Source organism: Jatropha curcas, chromosome 4, assembly GCF_041381405.1.
Source record: "Jatropha curcas cultivar XTBG-Jc1 chromosome 4, XTBG_Jcur_1.0, whole genome shotgun sequence".
Taxonomy (NCBI): domain Eukaryota; kingdom Viridiplantae; phylum Streptophyta; class Magnoliopsida; order Malpighiales; family Euphorbiaceae; genus Jatropha; species Jatropha curcas.
This window is the reverse complement of record NC_143154.1, coordinates 24,873,382-24,897,589: the sequence shown is the minus strand read 5'-3', so window position 1 is coordinate 24,897,589 and position 24,208 is coordinate 24,873,382. Positions and strand designations below refer to the sequence as shown.

The following is a 24,208-nucleotide window of genomic DNA, read 5'->3' as shown; positions in this document are numbered from 1 at the left end:
TATGGGCTTTTTATTTAGTTGACACATTAAAAATTATAATTACTAGGAAAGCAATTTTTCATTGAGTTTTTTTACTAATAAATCAAATTTTCTTTCTTTGTTTTTTTTTTTTTCTTTACTTGTCCGTGCAATTCAACCAGGCGCGATTTTAAATTTTAAAATCCTTACCTTATAGATAAAATTAGCTTGATGATACATTAATATTATTATTAGCAATGAGTTCATATAACTAATTTTCTGCATTCTAAAATATTTACTTACACTTAATATATGGGAGTATCCGTAAATTAAGTTAACGATGACTATAGTTTCACTTTTATTTTAGTTTCAAAAAATGGTAAAACTAGAAACGAACTTTTCTTAGGTGTTGTTTGGGTAGAGTTAAGTAGATTAGGGAAATGTAACTTCTCGGGAAATGCATAAAGTGCTTGTATTTGGTTTGCATTATCAATTCTACTTCCTGGGAAGTAGATCATCCAACTTCCTTTACACAAGAGAAGTAAGTTCCTTATGTATGGGTAGGGAACTTCCCTAGTTAAGTACAATGAATTTACTAATTTATCTTATTATCTAAATTCACTCAAATTTATATCATGGATATCATTGTAATTTATAGTTTGAAAGCAATTCACTTTCCATGAAGTTAATTTGCATACCAAATACATATAAATTATACTTCCTGGGAAATAATTTCTTAGAAATACACTTCTTGGATATTATACTTCTTGTGAAGTCAACCATTTTGAACCGAACGATTCCTTAGACTATTCCTAAGATGGTTTTGGAACCATCGATTTCAGTTTAAAAAATAAAATAATTTTTTTGAAGTTTTTTTTAATTGTTTTAGCACTAATAATAATAATGATAATAATAAATAATAGTATTGCAAAAGACTAAACAAGTTTAGTAAAAAGTATTGAAATTTATTTTAATATAATTAAAACAAAACAAAAATAAATAAATTGAGAATTTTTTTGCTTTTTTTTTTGTTTGTTTTTTTTTGCTATTCTTTCAATTCAGAATTGCTATTTTTGATGGTTTTGGTTTCAAAAAAAAGTTAGAAATTAAAATCAAACTGTAGGCACACAATTTAGTTCGTCACATTTTGGCCTACGGTTTGAAACTAGAAATCTTTGACTACATATAATTTAGTTTCGACTTTAACTAGTTCAATTTTAATTTGAAATAGAAATATGATCATACCTACAGGCTAAACCAAGCTAACGGGGACTTGCTATTTAAAAATTTTGTTACAATCTTTTCACTGGTTTGTTATTTTTCTCAATTGAAAAAAATAGTATTATCCTTATTTCTAGTAAAAAGAATTATTAAATGGTTTGATATATAGATGGACACACGTAGGTAAATCATCCTCTTTTGCATATCCTGTTAAATTCACTTTCTCAATATAATTAAATGCAAACTATTCATATATTTCTGGGACTAGAGAATCCACAAGGAATGAACTCACAAATCTAGAGTTTCAAATTTGAGTAAAATTTTCATTAAAAAATTTCCATCCCTTATATAATCAACCACTGATTGATTATAACTCAAAAAAAACATCAATGTTTATCAGTATTATTATTTTTATTCTAATAAAAAAAACACTTGTATATTAAAAAATAGTCTAGTAGTAAATGCATGTACAATTCGACTATTGAGTTGGATTCAAATTCGCTTCCCTAATGCTAAAAAAAATGCTTGAACTTTCATCTCCTTCAGTTGTCAGTATTGAAAAATTAGAACAATTGAAAACTAGTTTGTTTTGTAGTGTAAAAACAAATTATTTCTAAGAGGTAAATTTGTTTTTTATTTTTCATTGAAAACTAAGTTTGTCACTCGCGATTTGCTTGTACTCCAATCGAGACCAGGCCGCCAGTTTTTCTTCCGCACCAGACGTTTTCTTTCTGACTTCAAAGTAAGAAAGTGGAAGTGAAAAAAAAAAAAAATAATGATGAAACAATATTGTCATTTTCTCTTGTTTGCAAAACTAGCAATATCTAGTTCAAATCAATGAATTTATGACTTTAATTTTATAATTATCTTTTACATAAAGCAAAAGTATAAGGTTGTTTATAATAATTTACAACCAAATTGTTGGTTCTACTTGCACGTTTCCATATAAAGGCACTCGAGGCACCTGTTCCACGGGTTTTTTATATTTTTATGTCTCGTTTTTAGCATTTTAGTTTATATAATTATATAAATTTAATTTTACTCTGCTAAATTTTTATATTTTACCTCCACTGAATTATTACTTTTAGATATTATTCTACTAATTAAATTTTTTAATCCATCTTTAAACAAGCGGTGCAAACCAAAAAAAGAAAAAAAAAAATTCCTCCTCCAACTCTATTTTCTTAAAGTTTGGCTTTCATACTTGCATTTTTCTTTTACTGTAGGTAAAATATCACTCAAATATATATACTATCTAATTATTATCTCACTATTCTTTCTTCATCTCTCCAAAAATTTTCTCTTACCAACTTTTGAATCTTTTGTTCTCTCTTTTCTTCCCTCTCCTACCTAATTTTCTCCAATGTCCAACACAACAAAAACAAGGAAGGTTACTTCAAAGGCGATGTTTGGATTGAGAATTTTGAAATCTATGAAATTTTTCAAAATTTATAAAATATATGAAAGTTGTTAAATTTATTCCACACACGCATTTATTGTAGGTAAGTTTTTCCCTTAAAAATATATTTGAACTGCATTGATTTATACAATTTCTCTTATTTGATTAAAAATTAAATTCATGGATTTAATGGGTATACAAAAAAAAAAAGAATTAATTTTAAAAACCTTTATTGATGAAAATAATTAAAAGATTAGGCAGAGTCTTGCTTCCCAAATTAGATATCAAAAACAGCCTCAAAATAACGAATTTTGATGAATGAAAGATACTGAACATAAAAGTTATATTGAAATAATTCTGGTTCAATTAAGAATTTAATTAAAAAAAATGAAAGGGATTTAGAAGGGTGATAATGAAATTTTAATTTTCTTAATGTTTAGTAGTTTGGGCTTGATTGACATGTGTTTCATTGGTAGTCCTTTCACTTGATCTCAACGACGGAGTCAGAAATTAAAGTTAAAGGTATTAAAAAAATTTTCAAAAATTAATTGGAGCAAAATTGAAAAATTTACTGTTTTAAAGAGTAAAGTAAAAAAAAAATAAATATTAAAGGGTAATTTTTCTAAAATAATTTTGGTTCCCCACTCCCTCCATCAATGTATCTAAAGGTCATTATGCTATGCTTACTCAATGTTTCTCGTCATTGGGAACAAGTGTCATGTTACATTGCCTCTTAACTCTTGCCATTGTTAGATTGTAACTAGAATATTTTAATAAAGTTCCATTCTAACCTTTTCCCTTTGCATATCAATTTATAGGGTAGTTAGCCTCCTCCTCATCTTATACCTTTCAAGTTTCAGGCTACTTGGTTTTCTTAGGTTAGTTTTGTCTACGTGCTTACAAATAGGAGCGTTCATCAAATTGCTCAAACCTTACAAATTGATCTAAACCTATTCAATTTACTCAAAATAGCCGTTTTAAAAAGTTGATATGGTTTGATTTGGTTTATAAATTTTAAAAATCAAGCTTTTAATTCGATCGCCTTTACAGTAAAAAACACAACTAAGTCAAATTGTTTTATATATACACACATTTATTTGGACTTTTAAATGATAAATAACTCAATTTAATTTTTGCATGAAAATTTCTTTTGTATCTATTAGTTTATATTGAATAGTAAATTATGTGATTAGTTTATATTTGACAGTAATTAAATCATAATTTTATATTGATTAAGTATATTATATAATTATTCTATAAAAGTTCAAAGGTTATAGATTCCTGAAAATAGATTAGTATGTATTATTAAGTACAAATTATACACGAGCAAAACTATAGTTTTTTATAATTTTTTTAATAGTAAATATTTAAAATTCTATAATTTGTAAATTTTTTAATTAACATCTTATTGAATGTAAATTCTTTTTTAATAAATGTATAAAAAAATATTTAAAAATTTTGAACTACTACTTAAAAATCATATGTATTTTATGATATGGTTTGTATTAATTCATATTTCATAATAGCACTAATCTATTTTTTTTATTAAGATGAATGAGTAAGTTTAATTTCTCTTTTTTCAATTCACCTAAACCGTCAAATTCAATCAAATTACTACTAAAAATTTGATTTGAGGGAATTAATTGTAATTTTTTTTTTCAAAATATCACTTTAAGTTTGGTTGAATTATTATTTCAAACTGACCTACAAACATCCCTACTCACCACAAGTAACAAATGCATAAATTCATCTTGTCCTTTTCACGAAAAAACTTTGTTGCACTTTAAAGTTTAAACTTTACTTGTGCCCATAAAATTATAAATTTTAGTAATATTGTAAATCTCTGCACATTAGTAATAATAGTTTTTTTTGTGTGAGTTTTTGGCTGCTATATGCAAAATATTGATTTGATATGTGATTTTTATAATTTTGAAATAATAATTTTCGTATTTTTCATCTATCTAATAAGTGTTGAATTAATATAATTTCGTAAGTTTCAATATATAATTGAAATTTTTTTCGAGTTAAAGTGCCAATAGGTTTAATTAGTTGAAAGTGCCACAAATTTTTTTATGTAAAATACATTGATAAATTTATGCACTTAACAAAAAAGATGAAGGGCTTTGCATGTTTTGGGTCTTGATTTACATAATTATGATAAAGAAATTGTTCGATAATGTATTTAGTAATATAAACTGTTTACATATTATATTTTTAAGTCAATGATGTGGTGATCTAATTGGTTTTATTACCTCTGTGTGGAGTGAAAGATTTTGAATTGGAGTTTTTTTAACTAAAGTTATTTTGATAAATTCAGTGATTTAATACGAGGGTTACCTTATTTTATTTTTTTGAAAGGAATGTGAGGATTATCTTATTAATTAGTTTGCAGTGTCATCTCGGTCTGCCGGGGCTCCACTCAATTAAAAACTATTATATTGATATAAACAACTTGGATAACATTTTGAATTTTCCAAAAAAAAAAAAAAAACTTAGATAACACATTATAAAAATGTAGTTTTATTTAAAAAAAAAGTAAAACAAAATTACAAATTCTACTGCTTACCAGTTAAAAAAAAATTCTGTTGATTTACCTGTCGTCATAGAGAAGCGTTTATCATTTGTAATCATAAAATTTAAAAATTTTAAAAAATGAAAAATATCATATGTTATGTGCCAATGCAAAAAGATTTCTTTCTCAAACGATGAAAAATTCATAATTGTTGCATAAAATAAACAAAATAAAATAAAATTCATTATCATCGCCCACTTCTTTTCTCATTCCGCGCTTTCTCTGCCACTAAAACCCCACTGCATCTCCTCCTTCATTATTGGGGTTTATCAAATTTCTTCCTTTCAATTTCAAAGTTCTCTGCTCTAAGAATTCTAATTTCTTATTTATATATCTAAATATAGAGCCACTGACGACAACAGTATCGAGAATATGGCCCTCTCCAGCCCATTTCTTTTATCTTCTTGCTCTGCTTACAGACTCAATCCTCTTCTCTTCTCCCAACGACGTCGTTGCATTGCTTTCTCCCACTTTCGTTTCCCTCGTCCTAAAACCAGGTTCTTCGCAGGTAAATCTTCTGCAACTCGACTGACTGCCTTTGGTGTCCTTAAAAAAAAAAAAAAGAGGAAAATTGTGCCTTTTTTTTTTTTTTATGTATTTAAGAATCTAAAACACCAAATTTTCAGCAGCCAAACAGAGTATTAAACTAAATGCCGCATACTTTTGATAATGTAACTTCAACATTTTTTTTTTTTGATTAATGATTGCTAAGAAGAGATAAATTTAAAACCAGACAGAATCTTGTTCTTTTTTCTACTAACTTATTTAAGTGCATTTTTATGAGTGCATTTCATTAGATTCCAGTTTAATTTCTTAATATTGTTTCTCATTGTTTTTTTGGGTAAATTTAGTGGAGTAAGCTAGATTTCATCGTAGCTATAATTTGTTAGTTTAATCTAAGGTTGTTTTTGGTAGTATATTTACCATTTGTTGTTGCAATTCCAGTTGCTGCATCAGAGAATGGCGTATTTACTTCTCCGGAGATTGCAAAAACCTTCGACTTTTCATCAGAGGAACGGATATACAATTGGTAATTTTTTGTGTTTGTTTCTCCTTTCTTTTTATGTATGTTTTTAACATTTTTGTCCTTGATTTAGAAAATTCTTTATTTGATGAGAGTTGTTATGCTAATTTCCTTGGTGCATTGATGGTATTGGATACTCTATTTTGTCCTTCATGTACATTAGTGGCTCTCACCTTGGTATCGTTTTTACTATTGTTAACAGAATTTATTCCTTCTTTTGCTTTTTACTTTTAACAAATGAATATTCAATCTTTTTGAAAAATTGAACCACAAGAAGTTTTCACATAACATAAGCTGGTGAAGTTTCTGTATATAGGATTTGTAATGTTGAAACTACTGGTGAAGTTTCTGTATATAGGATTTTGTAATGTTGAAACTAACTTCTATGAATATGTATATAACAAAAAAGGAATCTAAATGTTGAATTTTGGAGGAAAGCAGCTAGGAGTGCCTGATGCAGTGGGCAAAATGTAAACTTTGCTAAGATGGTTATCTTTCTTTTCTGCGCGTTAGGTCTAATGATCGATTGGCCATTGATTTACAGGCTATGGTTCAATGTCTTGCAACTGATTTAATGTTTAATTTCAAGAGTTATCATGTTATTAACTATGGTTGAGCTTCTATATAGATCTTATCTCCATAGACTATGGTCTCCTAGATTTTTGTGTAGAATGTTTGATACCTTGTGTGTATAATGATAGACTCTGGGTCTCGTTAAATCCTGTTTTGCTTTGTCCCTCAATACGTATGTGAAATGAAACTTAGTTTATGAAACCTGCAAAACAAGAGTGTCAACAGTAAAAAAGGAACTGCAATGTAGCATGTAGAAAACAAAATACTGCGCAGCATAGGACCTTTTATTTATGTGAATTTCCATGCAGTTGCAATGGTTATTCATGTTTAAATGTGCATAGAATAATGACACATTCACGATTTCACTAATTATGGATTTACTCACACTTTCATATCTAATAGCATGCTTGCTGCTTCTAGTCTTTCTCGTAACACATGTTCTATAACATGATATTTTCGTGTATTTTTTGATGGTAGGTGGGAGTCCCAAGGGTATTTTAAACCAAATCTTGAGCAAGGAAGTGATCCTTTTGTGATATCCATGCCACCTCCCAATGTTACTGGTTCACTGCACATGGGGCATGCAATGTTTGTGACTCTTGAGGTTTTGAAAGTGAATTTAGGATTCTTCAATTTGTTTTATCTTGTGCATTTATTTATTTATTTTTCTCTCTAGGCCATAGTTATCAATGGCATATATGTTGCATTGCGCTAGATGTGTTAACCTTTGCTAGTGCATATTCTGCTTATCTGTGGATCAAACAATCATGCTGGTGCTGTTTTCACTCTTAGAAGTTAGAACCTCTCATAACTTTTGCCAACTTCTGTTACTGATTAACCCTCTTTTCTTTGTTTAGTTATCTTTTCCTTCTTTCCTGAAGAGATTTGAGCATTTAATCTTGCATCATCACAAAATGATTTTAATATATTTTCTCATGATAAATATGAAAAGAATAACTTAAATTTTATCTGGCAACTTGTTTCTTGGAGTGCAGTAAATACAGCTTTCTTCCTTCATTTATTTCAAAAGGAAATGTTCCTCTTTTATTTCAAAAGGAGATGAGAATATTAAATTCATTACTTGTTATTTATTATTTATCTGCACCATATGCTTCCCATTTACTGACATTTTCTAACTGCCTCTTATCAATTTATATAACCATGTTGGATGATTAGCGGAGAATGTTCTGGTTATATAGCAAGAATGCTTTGTATTTTTATTGGTGGTTTGCATTGTAGTTTTCTGTTTCACTTGTTCAAGTGATTGATATATCTTCTTTATCTAATTCCAAGATCCTCTTTGCCAGGATATAATGGTTAGGTACAATCGAATGAAGGGAAGGCCAACATTGTGGCTTCCTGGGACTGACCATGCTGGTATTGCAACACAGGTCTGTCTGCCAACTGAAAGGCTACATATTTAGATTGGCATGTTGTCAAATGTTCCTTTTGAGCCAACATCATAAAAAATATCCATTTTTCCTTGGGTGTCACTGTCATCTGTTTTTTTTTTTTGCTAAGATCTTATAAAGAATATCATACTTGTTGTCATTGTTTAAAGAAATATTTCATTGTTATTTTTGAAACATTTATTTAGTTTTTGCATTGCCTTTCTTGTAATATGTCATGTCAGAAATAAGTTTTATGGTCAACATCACTTTTTTAGGGCTTGTTTTGGTATCATGTATGTCTTTAGTTTTTAGTTATTGTTTTTCAATTGTCAAAGAACATTATATTATTAAAATATTTTTATTTTTGTTTTTGATATTGTTAAAAGAAAACAGTTTCCAAAACAAGAAATAAATGCAAAAAGTGGTTTTTCCTTTTTCTTTATTCCATTTTACAAGGTATGATTTTTTTTTGTATTGGACAACAATAACCAAAAACTAACAGCAGAATTGATACCAAAGGGGCCCATGGTTTTTTCATATTATCTTACTGAATAAAAGTTCTCTCTTTCCAGTTGGTTGTAGAAAGAATGCTTGCATCTGAAGGGATAAAAAGGACTGAACTGGGTAGAGAAGAGTTCCTAAAACGAGTTTGGGAGTGGAAAGCGAAGTATGCATTCCACTTTATTCATATAGTTTTCTTTTACGTAACTTTTCCTTATTGTGCATCACATGCCTTCTGCTCTTCTTGATACTTGTGTTGGTGTAAGAGTGCTTGTGTTGGTTTCTACCTTGTTGGCATTTAAGTGTTTTATCAATTATCTTGATAAATTTGTGTGCATGATTCTTTCTCCGTGTAAGTCAATTATGCTATTAATGCTATTAAGAAGTAAACAAACAAAAGCAAGTGTTGATGAAATTACTGATGACCAGGAGGTAGATCATCATATTTGTCTTAACATTTAATAACAAAGAAAACAACCATTAAATTAGACTTAAGTGGATAATTTTGCATTCAATATTGGCTTATTACAGTGAAAACTAAAATAAGGATGTTATTCCTACCAGACGTACAACTGAAGAATCTTGAAAGATAACCATCATGCATTTGGGAAATCAAGATTTATTAAGACATGTAAGAAGGTAAAATATTTGAAAATGCTTTTATGTGTCACATCTCAAGACATGGTTGATCTTTTTAATCTTTATCATATTTTTAGCCATTTTTATTTGTGTCTGTCTCAATCAACATTGTTTTTGGCTTGCTATTTTATTGAATAATTTGTTATGGCAAAGTTTTCATGCATAATTTGTTTTGACTTCAATTGAATTTGCAATTTATACAACAATATGAGCGGTTTCAGATTTTTTCTTTTATCCTTCAATATTTCAGTATGCTTTTTCTGCTTTCAATATTAAATTAGTTATGTCGTATGGTCGTGGGGCTTTGTAAAATGAATGTCAAAATCTGAATTTCCTAGGCTTCTTATCCTCAGTTCAAGAACCATACTTTCTACGTTTATATTAGTGGGAAAGCCTAGAAATAAAGGTGTTAAAAACTTATATTTATAGACTCAAAGTAACCCTAAGCCTATGAGTAGTTTAACTCCTAAACCTGATAGATTTGGACTGCAACAGCAAAATTAGAACTAACAACATATACAAAATTTGACAGGACAGCTAAACTCACTAGGACTCTATTACTAACGGCCGCACAAACAGGTTTAAATTTAATTCCCAAGATAAACAGACCAGCCCATTCAAATAAAACGCCCCGAACTCTAGAAATCAAATGTGGATTTCTAAGTGCTTATTGAACTGCTAAATGACAAAACATAATGATGGAGTCTATAAGGACTATTATATGCACTCAATAATTTCCAAAATTTTCTAAATTTATCAAGTTTTTCAGCCTACGCTTTGTTGAGCTCAGTGATGTCTGCATCAATGACTGGAGTGTTACCTTAATGTAGATATTGTCAGAATTGGAAATCATTTGCTAGGTCATGTCAGTGTGGTGATGTTTGTACTGTTAAATTTGTTTCACGGGTAATTGTATTTACTCTTCAATTTTTAATGCTTTTTCTTTGTTTTCATTTTAAATAAAGAGGAAGCAACATTCATCTATATGTTGTACAGATTTTATTTGGGCGTGTAGTGCAAATAAAGTTGGTATTTAGGTGAGGTTTTATATACTTTTATTGTTAGAGGTGGCAGTGGCAGTGGCAGTGAGCAAGTGGTGGTGGTAGTTATTCTTTTGTGACTGGTGGCATATTGTGCAATTAAGTTTCTGGTAGTAATGGTCAGGTAGCATATTTGTGCAACAAGCATTTCTATTTTGCTGGTGTTGGTACCCACTGGTAATGAGGGTAAAGTAATTGGTACCTCTAGTGGAAACAACCCAATGGCTGGAGGATGAAACTTGGACCTTAAGTTAGTATCTTCTGAGAGTTTTGATGGTATAGAAGTGAAACATAAATGTCCCCAACATAATTTCTTGTAGTTGGGATCAGTTTGTTGCTACATCTTTGTCAAGTCTCCTCATCCCCTTGCTTAGTTGTTCTTTACTAAATATTTTCCCTTCTTCCTTCCTCATTCTTTCTCCTTCTCAGTGTGGCTTATGGTTCAGTTTTATGTATTCTTGTTGATTCATTGTAACTATGAGCTTATTTAATCAAACCATCTTTTCCAACGCGGTACCATATTGGCCAATGTTCATTCCACTTCCAATCTTCAATTTGACATCAATTTTTTTTTTATTCCGCATTCTTTTTTCTGTTCTGGAAAAAGGTAGAACTTTAAAGAGTTCAAAGATTAATGTAATTAGCTCTGGCTAGTTATGATTGATCTACTTTTGTTCGCATATTATTTTTTTGCCCTTTTGTGGTTTGTCCATGGTTTTCTTACTTGACTGATTATGTTTTCAGATATGGTGGAACTATTACAAATCAGATCAAGAGACTTGGTGCTTCCTGTGATTGGGCAAGAGAGCACTTTACCCTTGATGAGCAGCTAAGTCGTAAGACAGTTTTCCAACTTGTAGAAATACAAGGTTGACCAGTCTGGAAACTATCTATGACTGGGCTGGTGCACTTATGCTTCAAAGTGTTTAACTGCTAAATATATTATCATTGTTTTCTTTTCTTCCTTACTTTTCCTTCCTTTTGCCTAATTTCTTGTATAAATCTTCAGTATGTCTTCTAAAATCATCTTAACTGCATTTATTAATTGGAATTGGCCATTTAGTATATGATGTATTCTGAGTCATGCCTTCAACTCTTTGCAGGAGCTGTAATTGAGGCATTTATCAGGCTTCATGAGAAAGGTTTAATATATCAAGGTATGCCTAAGTTTCAGCTGAACCTTTTTGTAGTCATCTCACAAGGACAATATCTGTAGCTTCAACTATTATTATTCTAAAGACATTTAATTTTTCCTGTCATGTAGTCTTGAAAAGAACTTTGCTGTCATGAGGTTTTTCCTCTATTTTTTTTCTGCCTCTTTTACCTTTATTAAATTGGGAGGAGATAGCGGGTTTCTTTATTGATTGGTCCCGTCTGATCATGGTGGTAATGGGTTTATCAGTGCTCAGCAGTTGCTTTCTTTTTCCTCTCTCTTGTTTCTAGGTTTTCTAGTTTGTTTGTTTGATGATACCACATGTATAATTTTGGGCTTTAAGCAGTTGTCGTCTGATGATTAATGACTTTGTAAATTGATATACTCTTTCAGGTTCTTACTTGGTTAATTGGTCCCCTAATTTGCAGACTGCAGTTTCAGACTTGGTATGCTGTTTTCGGATTCACGAGGCTTGCAAATGAACCTATTTTTATCAAAAGTACTGGAATTTAACATAAATCTTCTTCATTATCTCTGTTTAGGAAGTAGAATATTCTGAGGAACCTGGTACTCTATATCATATCAAGTACCGTATCGCTGGAGGTTCAAGGTAATCATAGGAGAGCAATGTACACTCATTTCTTTTCAATTTATAATATATTCTTTAACAATAATATGCTGTCCATGTGCAATTGCTTTGGTTTCCTTTTGATTGATGGGAAGGTAGACTCATACTTAATAGGAAATTGTTAATTACTGTGTTTGATTTCTCCAGCACAGTTTTTTGTTCTTTGATGCATTTCTGTTATGTTACACCAAGTTTCTATGAATTTCTCGAGTATGGATAATGATCTTAGATGTTTTTTCTTTTTCTTAGGAGTGAATTTTTGACAGTAGCAACCACACGCCCGGAGACATTATTTGGTGATGTAGCCCTTGCAGTTCATCCTAAGGTGCACAATACTTATAATATCTGCATTATAGTTCTTTGAAACTATAGTCTCAGTTCCTTATCATTTACGAAACCAAGGCTTTTAGATCAGACTTATTTAGAATTCTTAGCTTCATGAACTAGCTAGGAATGTTCAAGATACATTCTTTGTAATGTTATCTTGATGTAATATTCGTTTGAAAAATGGTCTATGTAAATCTTGCCGGAAATGAAATTTGCAATGCCCATAAGGCAAGGCAAAGTATTGAGATGCTTTTTTCATTAAACTTACTTAGGGGCTTCAATTCAAGTTGCTGGCACCTTCTCATTTGGGTTCCATGTAATTTAGGATTTTGATTTCTGTTCAGCTCAAGATCATTTTGCACTTTTTCTGATCCCAATGGGCATTCTTTTCTTCCAACTGGACCTGTTGAGGCATGATAGAGATTAGAACGTATTAACAGATAAGAAAATGAAGAGATGAATAGATTGATAGCAATGGCAGAAATACTGTTGTATTAATGGAGAATATACATGAGGAAGATAACAAAATGACTGTAAACAGCCCCCAGGACTAAGCCCGTGCAGAAAATCTGCTCAATTCTAAAATAAAGGTAAAAAGATACCCATTACATGATCTCTCCTAATTATTTATAGAATCATTCCTAACAAACTTGCTGAGGTGGCTAACAAACTTCTTGCTGCCCACTGCTTCCCTTGTCTGCTGGTTTGTTTCTTCTGGAATAAACCAAAAACGGTTTTTCTTTGGTTGTTGACGTGGCATTCCTATCAAGGCATGTTAAGCTTCAAGCCATTGAGAACTTCAGCCTTTTGTGTCCACAACCTTGTAAGAGAGTTATATGGCCTTGTTTGATGCTTTCCCCAAGGCATTTGCTTCTTCTCATTTAAAACATGTATTGTTTTAATGAAGGGATAAAAACTCTATATATGTGGATACTGGCTCTGATCCATTGTAATCTTCCATTTGCATTTGAAGTAAATTATGAAACAAATGTACTAGGATTTCCTTTTCTGTAGAAAAATGAAAGTATCTTGTGTACCATCTTCACGGTTTGGAAGTGGTTTAGACATCATTCACATTGCCTGTGACTCCGTTGTGTGTGCATGTCTGTGTGTGGCATACTCTTGTTCTATGGGGATATGTCATATATGAAATTGAGGTAAACTTTTTGGAATTTAAGTCTGAAAAGTACAATGTTATGGATGAAATGCAGGATGATCGGTATTCCAAGTACATTGGAAGGATGGCAATTGTACCTATGACATATGGACGTCATGTTCCTATTATCTCTGATAGGGTAAGGCCATCAATTTTCTTTTTCACATTTCTTGCATTTTACATCTTTGTTTCAATTCCAGTACATTACTAACGTTATTTGAACTACAAATGTTTGCATTGAGATGATACCATAATTATTTGAACAACAAATATAAACAACGTGCTAATGAATGAGGTCTAAAAAGAAAAAGTTGCAGCTATCATGACTTATTAATTTAGCATTAAGCTAGTTCCTTTTTTGTGTTGTTTTTTTTTTTTTTTTTTTTTTTTTTGATAAAAGAAATTTTATACAATGAAAAGAGATCATATATGAGGATAAAACCTCCTTCAAAAAGAATTGAAAATACAAATAAAAGCAAGTAGATATGTTTGACTAGAGGCTTCTCCAGTCGTATTGGATGTCAATCGAAGAAACTCATCTAAAAGCTCCTGGCAGCTATAGATGCAATAGCTAGTTATTCCAAACTACAGTAAATATAGCTCATATAGCTCATAATCAAAGAACTCTGTTTTTCACACGTAGAATCCCTAAATGAATTCGACGATTTCCTAAATTTTTAGGCAAACTTATTATATGCCAACTATATGATGGCCTTTTCTCAATACATACACCACAAGAGATAATTCTTTATTTGATCAATCTTTCTTCTCTACTTCAAGGGAAAAAAATCCTACTCTTCTTCTTCTTGTTCCTTTTTAATATACATTTCAGATTTATAAAGAAAAACAGTCTTTACTTTGGTCAGTTATTTTCGAAGTATTTTGCAGTTCTGGCTCTTTATGGTTTCTTCTTTAAGGGTGTTTCAAACTACTATAGCCCCATTTGTATTCATGTAGCTTTGTAGAAAATTATGACCATTTAATTTTTTTCTTCTATGTGAAATAATGGTAACTGAAATAAATTAGTGCTTAAATGAGCTCATTAACAAGCTTGCAAACATAGTTATTGATAAGCCTGTTTAAAAGCTCGTAAGGCTATACAAGGGTGCCATCAATCTTGTTAAACTTGGCTCTTTAAGTAACCATGCTTGAAAATAAAGCTCTTTTTCACTAATTTTAAAACTATCAAAGCTAGCTTTTACAAACTGTATTCCAGATTGTTCCCTAACTGTGGTTAATTTGTATCCTTATAAATGATGACAAGGAGTTTAAAGAGCACCTTTAAGAAAAGTCAAAGTTACTATTTATAGAATTGCCTAAGGGTAAGACCATTAGCAAAGCCCATTTGACTGCTGAAGGTTTGACTTTGAGATGCAAAAGTTGTAATAGCTAGTTAATGCTTCTTTCTCTGTCATCTACTCCACTTCCCCTCTTTATCTGTCCTTGAAAATAAGGGCAATCTTATCACTTGCTACAATTTGAGAGGTTGTCCTTGTTTTTCACAAGGCTGTGATGTCCAATCTGCATTTTGTGCATGTGTCATGTTGTCTTCACATATTTACTCCGAGGAAAGTAGCTGAGTTCACTCATTATTACACAGTCTTTTGCTATGTATGGCCTTAGGAAGCTTTTGAGCTTTTGTATGCCTTCAAAATTGATGGTCCTGTCAATTTTTTTTCTTTTTTTGAGAGAGAAGTCTTGTCAAGTTCGACTAGACAATTAATATGCAGAATGAAAGTGTATATTGTCCATGATGCATTCTAGGTGCGAATAAAAAACATACCCCCTCCCAATTCTTAGAAACTTTTAAACATACCTTTGTATATTACTTCATTTCCTTTGATTTATTTGAAATAATTCCAGGAAAATAACGTGATTAATGTGTTGGCAGCACGTGGATAAGGACTTCGGGACTGGTGTATTGAAGATAAGCCCAGGACATGATCACAATGATTACCTTCTTGCTAGGAAGCTTGGTCTTCCAATACTTAATGTGATGAATAAAGATGGGACCCTTAATGAGGTTGCTGGACTATTCTGGTAAGTGTTTAAGATAATATTATCATTTAGTTGTTTGAAAAATTATGTAAAATATGAGTTGACTCTTGGAATTACAGTGGTCTAGATCGATTTGAGGCACGCAAGAAACTATGGTCAGATCTTGAGGAGACAGGCTTGGCTGTGAAAAAGGAGCCTCACACTTTACGGGTTCCGAGATCACAACGTGGTGGAGAAGTGCGTAAACATTGTCTTTCAGATGTGCCTTTGAATCATATTGGTACTGAATTTTTGTAAATGCCTCTTCAAGTGAAAACTTGATGTCTTTTCTCCCTGTTATTAGATAATAGAACCATTGGTGAGTAAGCAGTGGTTTGTAACCATGGAGCCCTTGGCTGAGAAGGCTCTTCGAGCTGTTGAAAAAGGAGAAATAACCATTATACCTGAAAGATTTGAAAAGGTGTGTGAATTAATATTAATGCATTGTTGACCTTCTTCTTTCTCTTACTGATAGGCATTTATCTGAGCCATATATCTCATTCGCTTCATACTTCTGAATTTGCCTCATTTTGGTCATTCTTCATTATAATGTAGATTGCACCAAACACAAACCTTCGTGATTCTGCATTGTCTTCAACCCACCTTAATTGTTTCTTTGAAAGACAGGAGACTGTTTCCTCTCTTGCTGTTAATTGCATTTTTAAACCTTTTTTTGTTTGATAACAGATTTATAATCATTGGCTATCAAACATTAAGGATTGGTGTATAAGCAGACAGCTGTGGTGGGGACACCGCATACCTGTTTGGTACATTGTGGGAAAGAACTGTGAAGAAGATTATATCGTTGCTAGGAATGCTGACGATGCCCTTCAGAAAGCTCATGAGAAGTATGGAAAAGATGTAGAAATATATCAAGATCCGGATGTTCTTGACACATGGTTTTCAAGGTTTGTTATTGCATGAATCCAATCTAGTCACTTTCTATTATGCTTTAGTGTAGATTAGAAGATGAAAGAGTCGAGCAAACCACTTGTGCAATTGCCTTTTGACTACAGGCTACAATAGCAAATAATTCATAATCAGGGTCAAGACAAGTAACAAACAGTTTCTGATCAAATAGGAAACTTTTATTACATGGGTTTTTAGTCCCCGCAGCACTTCTCTTGGATATATTAGCAGCCTAAAACTAAGAGATAACAAACTCAAAGGCAGTACTTTAATAGGTTCTGTCATGTCAGCAGACCTCTAACTCTGTATCTGTTATGTAAGCCTATAGCCCTGAACAGTGTCTGCATACAGCTCACATACACATTTTGTTAGTATCTGTTGTGTCTATTCAACTTAGTCTCATGCCGTTCAATAAATTTGGAGAAAGGTTAGAATCTTTATCATTTTAGGAGAATATAATTTTGTAGTCTGTGGTTCACTCTAATTACTGTATTACTTCAACAATGAAGCACTACTTATAGGTGAAGCCGTCCATTCTTCAGCCTTTTGTAATTTTAACTTCTGTCTTCAGTGCTCTGTGGCCTTTCAGTACTCTTGGGTGGCCGGACATATCATCAGACGATTTTGAGAAGTTTTATCCTACAACTATGCTTGAAACTGGGTATGTGCTTCTCTTGCTGACTTCAGCCTTTTAATACAAGATCAAATTTTCAGTCCTATAAAATCTTAGGGCTTGCACTCTGTGTTTGTAGCTTTATTTGCCCCTGCTTAATGATTGATAGCATTTGACGCATGCTTCTTTGTCTGGCAGGCATGACATTTTGTTCTTTTGGGTGGCAAGGATGATCATGATGGGAATTGAGTTCACTGGGAAAGTTCCATTTTCTTATGTTTATCTTCATGGACTTATCCGTGATTCACAAGTAAGCAAAATGCTTTCATAAATTTGTCTGAACACATTTATCATCCAAAATATCCTCATGAACTTCCCTGTGCAGTGAGAATAAATATTGTTTGCAAATATATTTCTTCAGTTATGATGAGTCTTATATTGTATTTCAGGGACGAAAAATGTCTAAAACTCTGGGAAATGTAATAGATCCCCTTGATACAATCAAGGATTTTGGCACTGATGCTTTACGATTTACTCTTGCTTTAGGCACTGCTGGGCAGGTTCGTCTTTTCTTAAAATCCTTAAAGCTACAGCTTTAAAACGACATGGAAGCATCTTATCTGCTCCTTTTTGACATTTGATTTGTTTAACATACACTCTTTATCCAGGACCTTAACTTATCTACTGAGAGGTTGACCGCAAACAAAGCCTTTACAAACAAACTGTGGAATGCTGGCAAGTTTGTATTGCAAAATTTGCCTAGTACAACTGATATATCTGCCTGGGAAAATGTGATGGCTTATAAGGTTTCTATTTTATTCTCACCATTTAGATAGTGTTATGTTTTTTTTTTCTAAATGTCATGTCTATGCTTTGGCTATGCATTAACTACTCTGTTCAGTGACAAAAACAACTTATTTGCTGTTCAGTTTGACAACGAGGATTCCTTGCTAAAGCTGCCTTTGCCAGAATGCTGGGTGGTAAGAAAATAGTTTTCGCTCATTGTTTGTATTCTCAGCTCACAGCTCCTGATATTTCATCGAACAACTGATTTATTTTTCAGGTCTCAAAACTTCATATACTTATTGACACGGCCACTGCAAGCTATGACAAGTTCTTCTTTGGAGATGTTGGAAGAGAAACCTATGACTTCTTCTGGAGTGATTTCGCTGATTGGTATGTTATTTGTTTACTTGCAAAATATACATATTGTCTTGCTGCAGATTCAAATTTCCTGGTCATGAAAAACTGCAACTATAAGTCCGTTATCAAGGAGAGCCACTTATCTGACAGCTCCCTGAACCCACAAGCTTAGTATCATTATATTTTTGGAACACTGGTGACCAGCATTTGGTATAATTGTTAAACTTTTTGTTTCCAGATGATTTCAGGTTGCTGGAAGGCCAAACACCATCCACTGCCCTCCAGTCATCCAACCAACAAGCCTACATAATATGCTTTCTTTCCGTCTTAAATATTTAGCAATTTTGGTTTAATTTTCTCTTTTTACCAGGTACATAGAAGCCAGTAAAGCTCGTCTTTACCAGTCTGGAGGTGATTCAGCGGCATCAGTGGCACAGGCAGTTCTACTGTATGTTTTTGAAAATGTATTGAAGTTGCTACATCCATTCATGCCATTCGTCACTGAAGAACTATGGCAGGTAACTGTTTTGTATGTTGGACTTGGATGTCATATTACTGTGGCCTAAAATGTCTTTTCATCAATTTTGCTTTTAGGATCCCTGTTCACACAGTTTCTACCATATTAAGGTTCTACCACCCATGTTTGCTTGTCCTACCCCACTGTTGATCTCTGCTTTTCCTCTTGTGCTTCCTAAGCAATCATTTCAACTTATAGCTTTTAGCTAGCCCTCACGTTGCATTAAGTTTTTTGCTTTAAAGGTTGTTTATACTTAGTGGGTTCTTCCTTGGTTTAGCAAATTCTACAAATCAAAGAAACTTCTACATACAGCCCCCTACATATTTCTGTAGTATATCCTTTCTCTTCTATAAATGGGAATAACTGTTATCAGTCATTGTCTGAATGCTCGTCTTCTATTGTGCTTTTCCATATTTGTACAGTTGCTCTCAACTTGATACTCTTAGAGAGTTAATTAGTTACATTCTTCATAAAAACTATTACCTTTTTTTGGTGTAATTACCATCTTCCACCTCAGGCAAACTACCATAACTAATCAAATAAAGAGGGGGAAAAGGCTAGTATTTTGAATTCCTAGGTATCTTGTTCAGTGTGAACAAAGGGCGTTTGTCCAAAAGTCATTGTGTTATCTGTAATGCTATTACATAAAATTTACTTGTAGTAATTGAACTAGTCACTAAATTTCAATGTCTCACTAAATTTTGATTTTATAAGAATAAAATTGCTAAAACCAATACAAAAACAAATTCACACTTCAATTATGACATGGCAATCTTGTTGGATTTTATTCTATTATATTTTGTATGTTTAATGGGCCGTCAAAGACATTTTTCCTCTTTGTACTATCCTTCCATTCTCTCTCTCTCTCTCTCTCTCTCTCTCTCTCTCTCTCTCTCTCTCTCTCTCTCTTTTTATACTTTATTCTCAATATTATTTTGTCACACTAGTTTAAAACTAGTAGTTTTGTTTTGTTTTGTCTTTTTTTTTTTTTTCCCTTTCATGATTTTTAGTTGTAGAAATATGATATAAGCAAAAAGGAGTATAATTAGAAAGGAGAAAGAAAAAAAAAAAAAAAAGAGCTTTTAGTGGCTCACTAAGCTCTGTTTTTTTTTTTTTTTTTTTTTTTTTTGTGAAGAATATTTTTCCGTCTTTTTTATGTTTGGCACACCCAGAAAAATAAATAGACGAAAAAAGTTTTCTTGGCCAAAGGAAAACTAAGCTATTTTTGAGGAAAATGACTTCTCATTTGCAAAAGAGGAAGTTATTTTCCAAATATTGGCAAACTAATTATGATGACTAAATATCATATAAACATATGCTATCTACTATCCATCGGCCAATCATCCATCGTTAATCACCATTGACCACTACTAACCACCTCGATTGCCAATGACCACTAGAAATTCTCATTTTTTATATTTTTTTGGTCATAATAATAAATTAAATGAAATATTAAATTTTTTTAAATTAAAATATTTTTACAGCATAAATTAAAATATATGTAGAGTATAAATAAAAAATATTAATATTTCCAACAAATTTTCAATATTGCATCCAATCAGTAGAAAAAAATAAGTTCTTTGGAAAATATTTTCTTAGACACAATAACATCAACAACAACAAAAATATATTCCTAGAAAATAAGAAAAAAAAAAAGAGCCTAAGTATACAAATTATATTCAGAAGGTCCAATACAGTTGTACATCCAACTGTTTGGAATGAATTTGGCCAATATTTGGCCATAATGATTTTATTGTTGCAAATATCAAAGTTCAGTAATTTTTAAGATACAAATAGGATCTAGCAGCAAGTTCAGTGATTGTGGTGAAATTTTCACTCCTTGACAAGCTTTGTAGAGATGTGAGAATATTTGATGCAGTTGGTTGACTCTTAAGACTGATGAATTTATACAGGCACTTCCCCAACGGAATGAAGCGCTCATAGTATCCCCTTGGCCTCAGATTTCACTTCCACGGAATGCCAGCTCAATAAAAAAATTTGAAAATTTCCAGGCACTGGTGAGTTCACAGTTGTTCTTTTTTCCTTCTGACAACTCTACAGCCCACATTCAACTGAATATTTTGTGATTTTTGCTTGTTTTCTCTTATTTTTTTTAACAAATAAATGAATCCTGTTAGACTAGAGCAATCCGAAATGCTCGAGCTGAATACTCTGTTGAGCCTGCCAAACGAATATCTGCATCTATAGTCGCAAGTGAAGAAGTCATACAGTATATATCTGTAAGTTTGTTCATTTGATTGTCTTATTAGCAAATATTTAAGGTTTAACTAGAAATTTAAGCTGACTATCTATCATAAGTGTAAATGCATTTTCTTGATCAGCGATGTATGTTGAACAGTTGAGGAAATGCTGTGCCCAAACAATTATTCTTCAACATGAAGAACCATTAAATCTTAAAGCAAGACTCAAATAATCGCAGTGCCAGCTGACTATAGACATCAGGACAAACAATACCATCTCTTCCTTCCCATAAAATATGTAATTTGCAATTTGTTAATCAATCTTTAATTGATCTGAGGTTAATTTAGCCCAAGCTCAACCCAAATTTTAGCCCAAGTTCTTTACGATACTCAATCCAGTCTCTGAGCTCACCAGCCAAGATTTTTCAGGCCAAACAAATCAAGTTTTGGGTTGGCTCAACCCTGGTAGCAGTCTCTAAAAGAACATGCTGGGAATGAAAACATGCATTTGATAGTACATCATTTTGCCTTGGTCACCTTTCATGTCATCCTGCAATCTTTCCTTCTAATTTTCCGTTTCTTTTACCAAGCACTGTTCTGTTCAATGCCAATGTTTCTGGTACATGCAAACTCACAGTGAATAATGCTAGCATGTAGTAGAGTTGTTATTTATTTATTTATATTTATTACTAAGCTATTTTCAGCATTTATGACTTCGTAAGTTAAAAAAAAAAAAATAGAACCTATTGCCTTAACTGATTACTCCAATGTTTATACTGCTTCATGCAGATGTTAAGGCAAGTATTATCAACAGCATGCCAGTTTGTTGAATTTGTATATGTGCATGTGATTTTAAGATTTTACCTTTGTCGATGCAGAAGGAGAAGGAAGTCTTGGCTCTTCTATCCAGGCTAGATCTACAAAATGTTCACTTCACAGACTCCCTTCCGAGTACGTTTGCTTAAATCATTTGCCTTTAATTTTGTTTTTTTTTTTTTTATGGTTTTTTATTTCCTTGGGACATGGTCTATAGAAGTACTTCTATGTTCTTTTGACCTTTGCTGGCTGCTTTTTATTACTTGTCTTTTGTTTGTGAGCTGTCAAATCTAATTGTCCTCACACTTCAGGAGATGCCAACCAATCAGTACACCTTGTTGCCAGTGAGGGACTAGAGGCATATCTTCCTCTTGCTGATATGGTTGATATATCAGCTGAAGTTGACCGCCTCTCAAAGAGGCTTTCCAAGATGCAAACAGAGTATGAAGCGCTGGCAGCTCGCCTCAATTCTCCAAGTGTATGAGCCTCATTTTACTCCTAAATGTGCCTACTTTTTTTTTTTTTTTTTTCGATAAAGTATTTTTCATGTACACCAACTCCAAATGTTGGTAAAGTTTTGGGAATATTTTATTCTGATATACCAAAAAAAATTTTAAAAGAAGTTTTTAGGGGTATGATTTACATGAAATTTAATTTCATTATATACATCGACAGACCTGTTAGTTAGCCAGTTAAAGTTAGCCTGTAGGGGGTGTTAACTGAATCTTTAACTAACAGTTGACCTGGATATGTGGGTGCATAGATGCACCACATGGGCTCTCATAGGGTAAAATAAGGACCAAAATATGAGCTTGCTGCATTTGTAGATGTGAAAGCTCCAGAAAAGCCTTATTAATATGTGCTGTTGAGGATCTTTTCTTTCATCATTTGAGTAATCTGATGGGAAAAAGTGGATCTCTTGGTGATCCCCTTATCCAATTCTAGCCCATCATGATATTGCATTTTTGAAGCCACATCTCTTTCTCAGAATGGGTTACTGTTTGGCTACCAAGTCTTTTCATATAGGTTTTGCATGGTCCAGCATCAAACTTTTTGGTCGTGAATGAAATTAGCAGTTTCCTACACACTGTTACATGTTATGGCTGATTTATGCACTTGTATAATTTGTTCACAATCTCTGTCCCTCTGCAGTTTGTGGAGAAAGCTCCTGAGAATGTTGTTCGTGGAGTTCGAGAAAAAGCAGCAGAAGCGGAAGAGAAGATAAATCTCACAAAGAACCGTTTGGCTTTCCTCAAGTCCTCAATTTTGGTATCTCAATAGAGTTTATCGGTTCAGTTTTGCAATTGGTTTGCAAAATCCCCATTGAAACAAATTTCGTTTATCTCATTGCAAGATCCGTATTCCATTTAATGCGAAAAGTGACTAATATCCACATGTTCTCCTGTATTATGATGGGATCTTGCTGGCTACTAATGACCATTTGGACAGAAGATGAGAGAGCAACGCAGTACAAATATGATGAACTGTTTGCCTTGCTTAATGGAAGAGTTGTAGCAGTAGCACTAGGGAAATTTCTTGTTGGAGTCTGAACGGACAGTCCATGGCTTGTTACTGAGCAGCAGCATTTCTTGTTATTTTGGGCTGCTTTTTTTTATGATGCGATGCGACTTTGTATAACATCAGTTAGAGGCAAGCAAATTCTGTGTATAGTATTTGGAACAGAGATCATTAATGGACATTAGTTAGTGAATTGAATTGAATGAAATACATGGAAAAAGGATTCTCACTTTGCATCCTGATTTTTTTGGGATTTGAAACCTTCAAAAAATTTCAGGAGTTGAATGCATAAATTTATCCTTAAATTTTGTTACTTTAACAGTGTAAAATCTGTTACTTTTATTTTAATTCATTAAACACAGTAGGACAGTTAAATTTGTGAAATTATTTTATTGAGCATTTTAACTTATAAAATTAAATCAATTAAACACTTAGTCTTTGTTTAGATGGATGCAAAATATGGGAGAATGTCAAATAAATATATTTTACCTTGTAGAATTTTCCTCTCAAAATAGAGTGAAAATAAGACATAATGGGTGAAAAGTTACTGTTCATATATATAATAGTAAAAATAAAATTATTTTACACCAATTCAAATAATGCGTGCAAAGTAAGGAGGTAAAATGAATATTATTATTTTACACTCTCATTTTACTTCCTCTTCCCAAACATAGCATTAATAAATAGTTAAAAAATATCTTCTCAAAAAATAAAAAATCAAAGAAAAATATTATTACAAAGATTATGTTAACATCTTGTTATTAAATCAATATTTTGTATATAAAAACTAAAAATCTTAAACTTATTGTTCTTAGTATTGAACAATCTACATGAACAGTATTAACAACTGTATTTGCGTCTCAATTTTTTTT

General features: G+C 32.0%; 1 protein-coding gene across 4 annotated transcripts; it reads left to right on the top strand.

Moving 5' to 3' along the window:
* Positions 1 to 5,324: 5,324 nt before the first annotated feature.
* Positions 5,325 to 23,572, top strand: EMB2247 (protein EMBRYO DEFECTIVE 2247). 4 transcript variants are annotated; one of them, XM_012222413.3, is made up of 27 exons: positions 5,325 to 5,658; positions 6,096 to 6,180; positions 7,225 to 7,351; positions 8,055 to 8,138; positions 8,711 to 8,805; positions 11,063 to 11,154; positions 11,422 to 11,475; positions 11,865 to 11,917; positions 12,014 to 12,081; positions 12,349 to 12,424; positions 13,638 to 13,721; positions 15,474 to 15,622; positions 15,700 to 15,817; positions 15,924 to 16,040; positions 16,307 to 16,527; positions 17,100 to 17,189; positions 17,340 to 17,451; positions 17,591 to 17,701; positions 17,810 to 17,947; positions 18,071 to 18,121; positions 18,205 to 18,317; positions 18,655 to 18,802; positions 20,715 to 20,819; positions 20,940 to 21,041; positions 21,881 to 21,953; positions 22,130 to 22,296; positions 22,971 to 23,572. In XM_012222413.3, exons 1-27 carry the CDS (start codon positions 5,523 to 5,525, stop codon positions 23,097 to 23,099), a joined length of 2,898 nt encoding a protein of 965 aa, XP_012077803.1. In that variant the 5' UTR covers positions 5,325 to 5,522; the 3' UTR covers positions 23,100 to 23,572. The 4 variants fall into 4 exon arrangements, with proteins under 4 accessions (XP_012077803.1, XP_020536751.1, XP_020536750.1 ...); XM_020681092.3 differs by lacking the exons at positions 5,325 to 5,658; positions 6,096 to 6,180; positions 7,225 to 7,351 and having other exon boundaries at positions 8,091 to 8,138; positions 11,063 to 11,146; XM_020681091.3 differs by lacking the exons at positions 5,325 to 5,658; positions 6,096 to 6,180; positions 7,225 to 7,351; positions 8,055 to 8,138 and adding an exon at positions 9,204 to 9,278 and having other exon boundaries at positions 8,708 to 8,805.
* Positions 23,573 to 24,208: the final 636 nt, after the last annotated feature.

Bases quoted from the DNA above. Each gene is read 5' to 3' on its own strand.
- EMB2247 (XM_012222413.3), top strand. From the start codon at position 5,523: ATGGCCCTCTCCAGCCCATTTCTTTTATCTTCTTGCTCTGCTTACAGA. The intron at 17,948-18,070 runs GTTTCTATTTTA...TTTGCTGTTCAG, and splicing joins AAAATGTGATGGCTTATAAG to TTTGACAACGAGGATTCCTT. The intron at 20,820-20,939 runs GTGAGTTCACAG...GAATCCTGTTAG, and splicing joins TTGAAAATTTCCAGGCACTG to ACTAGAGCAATCCGAAATGC.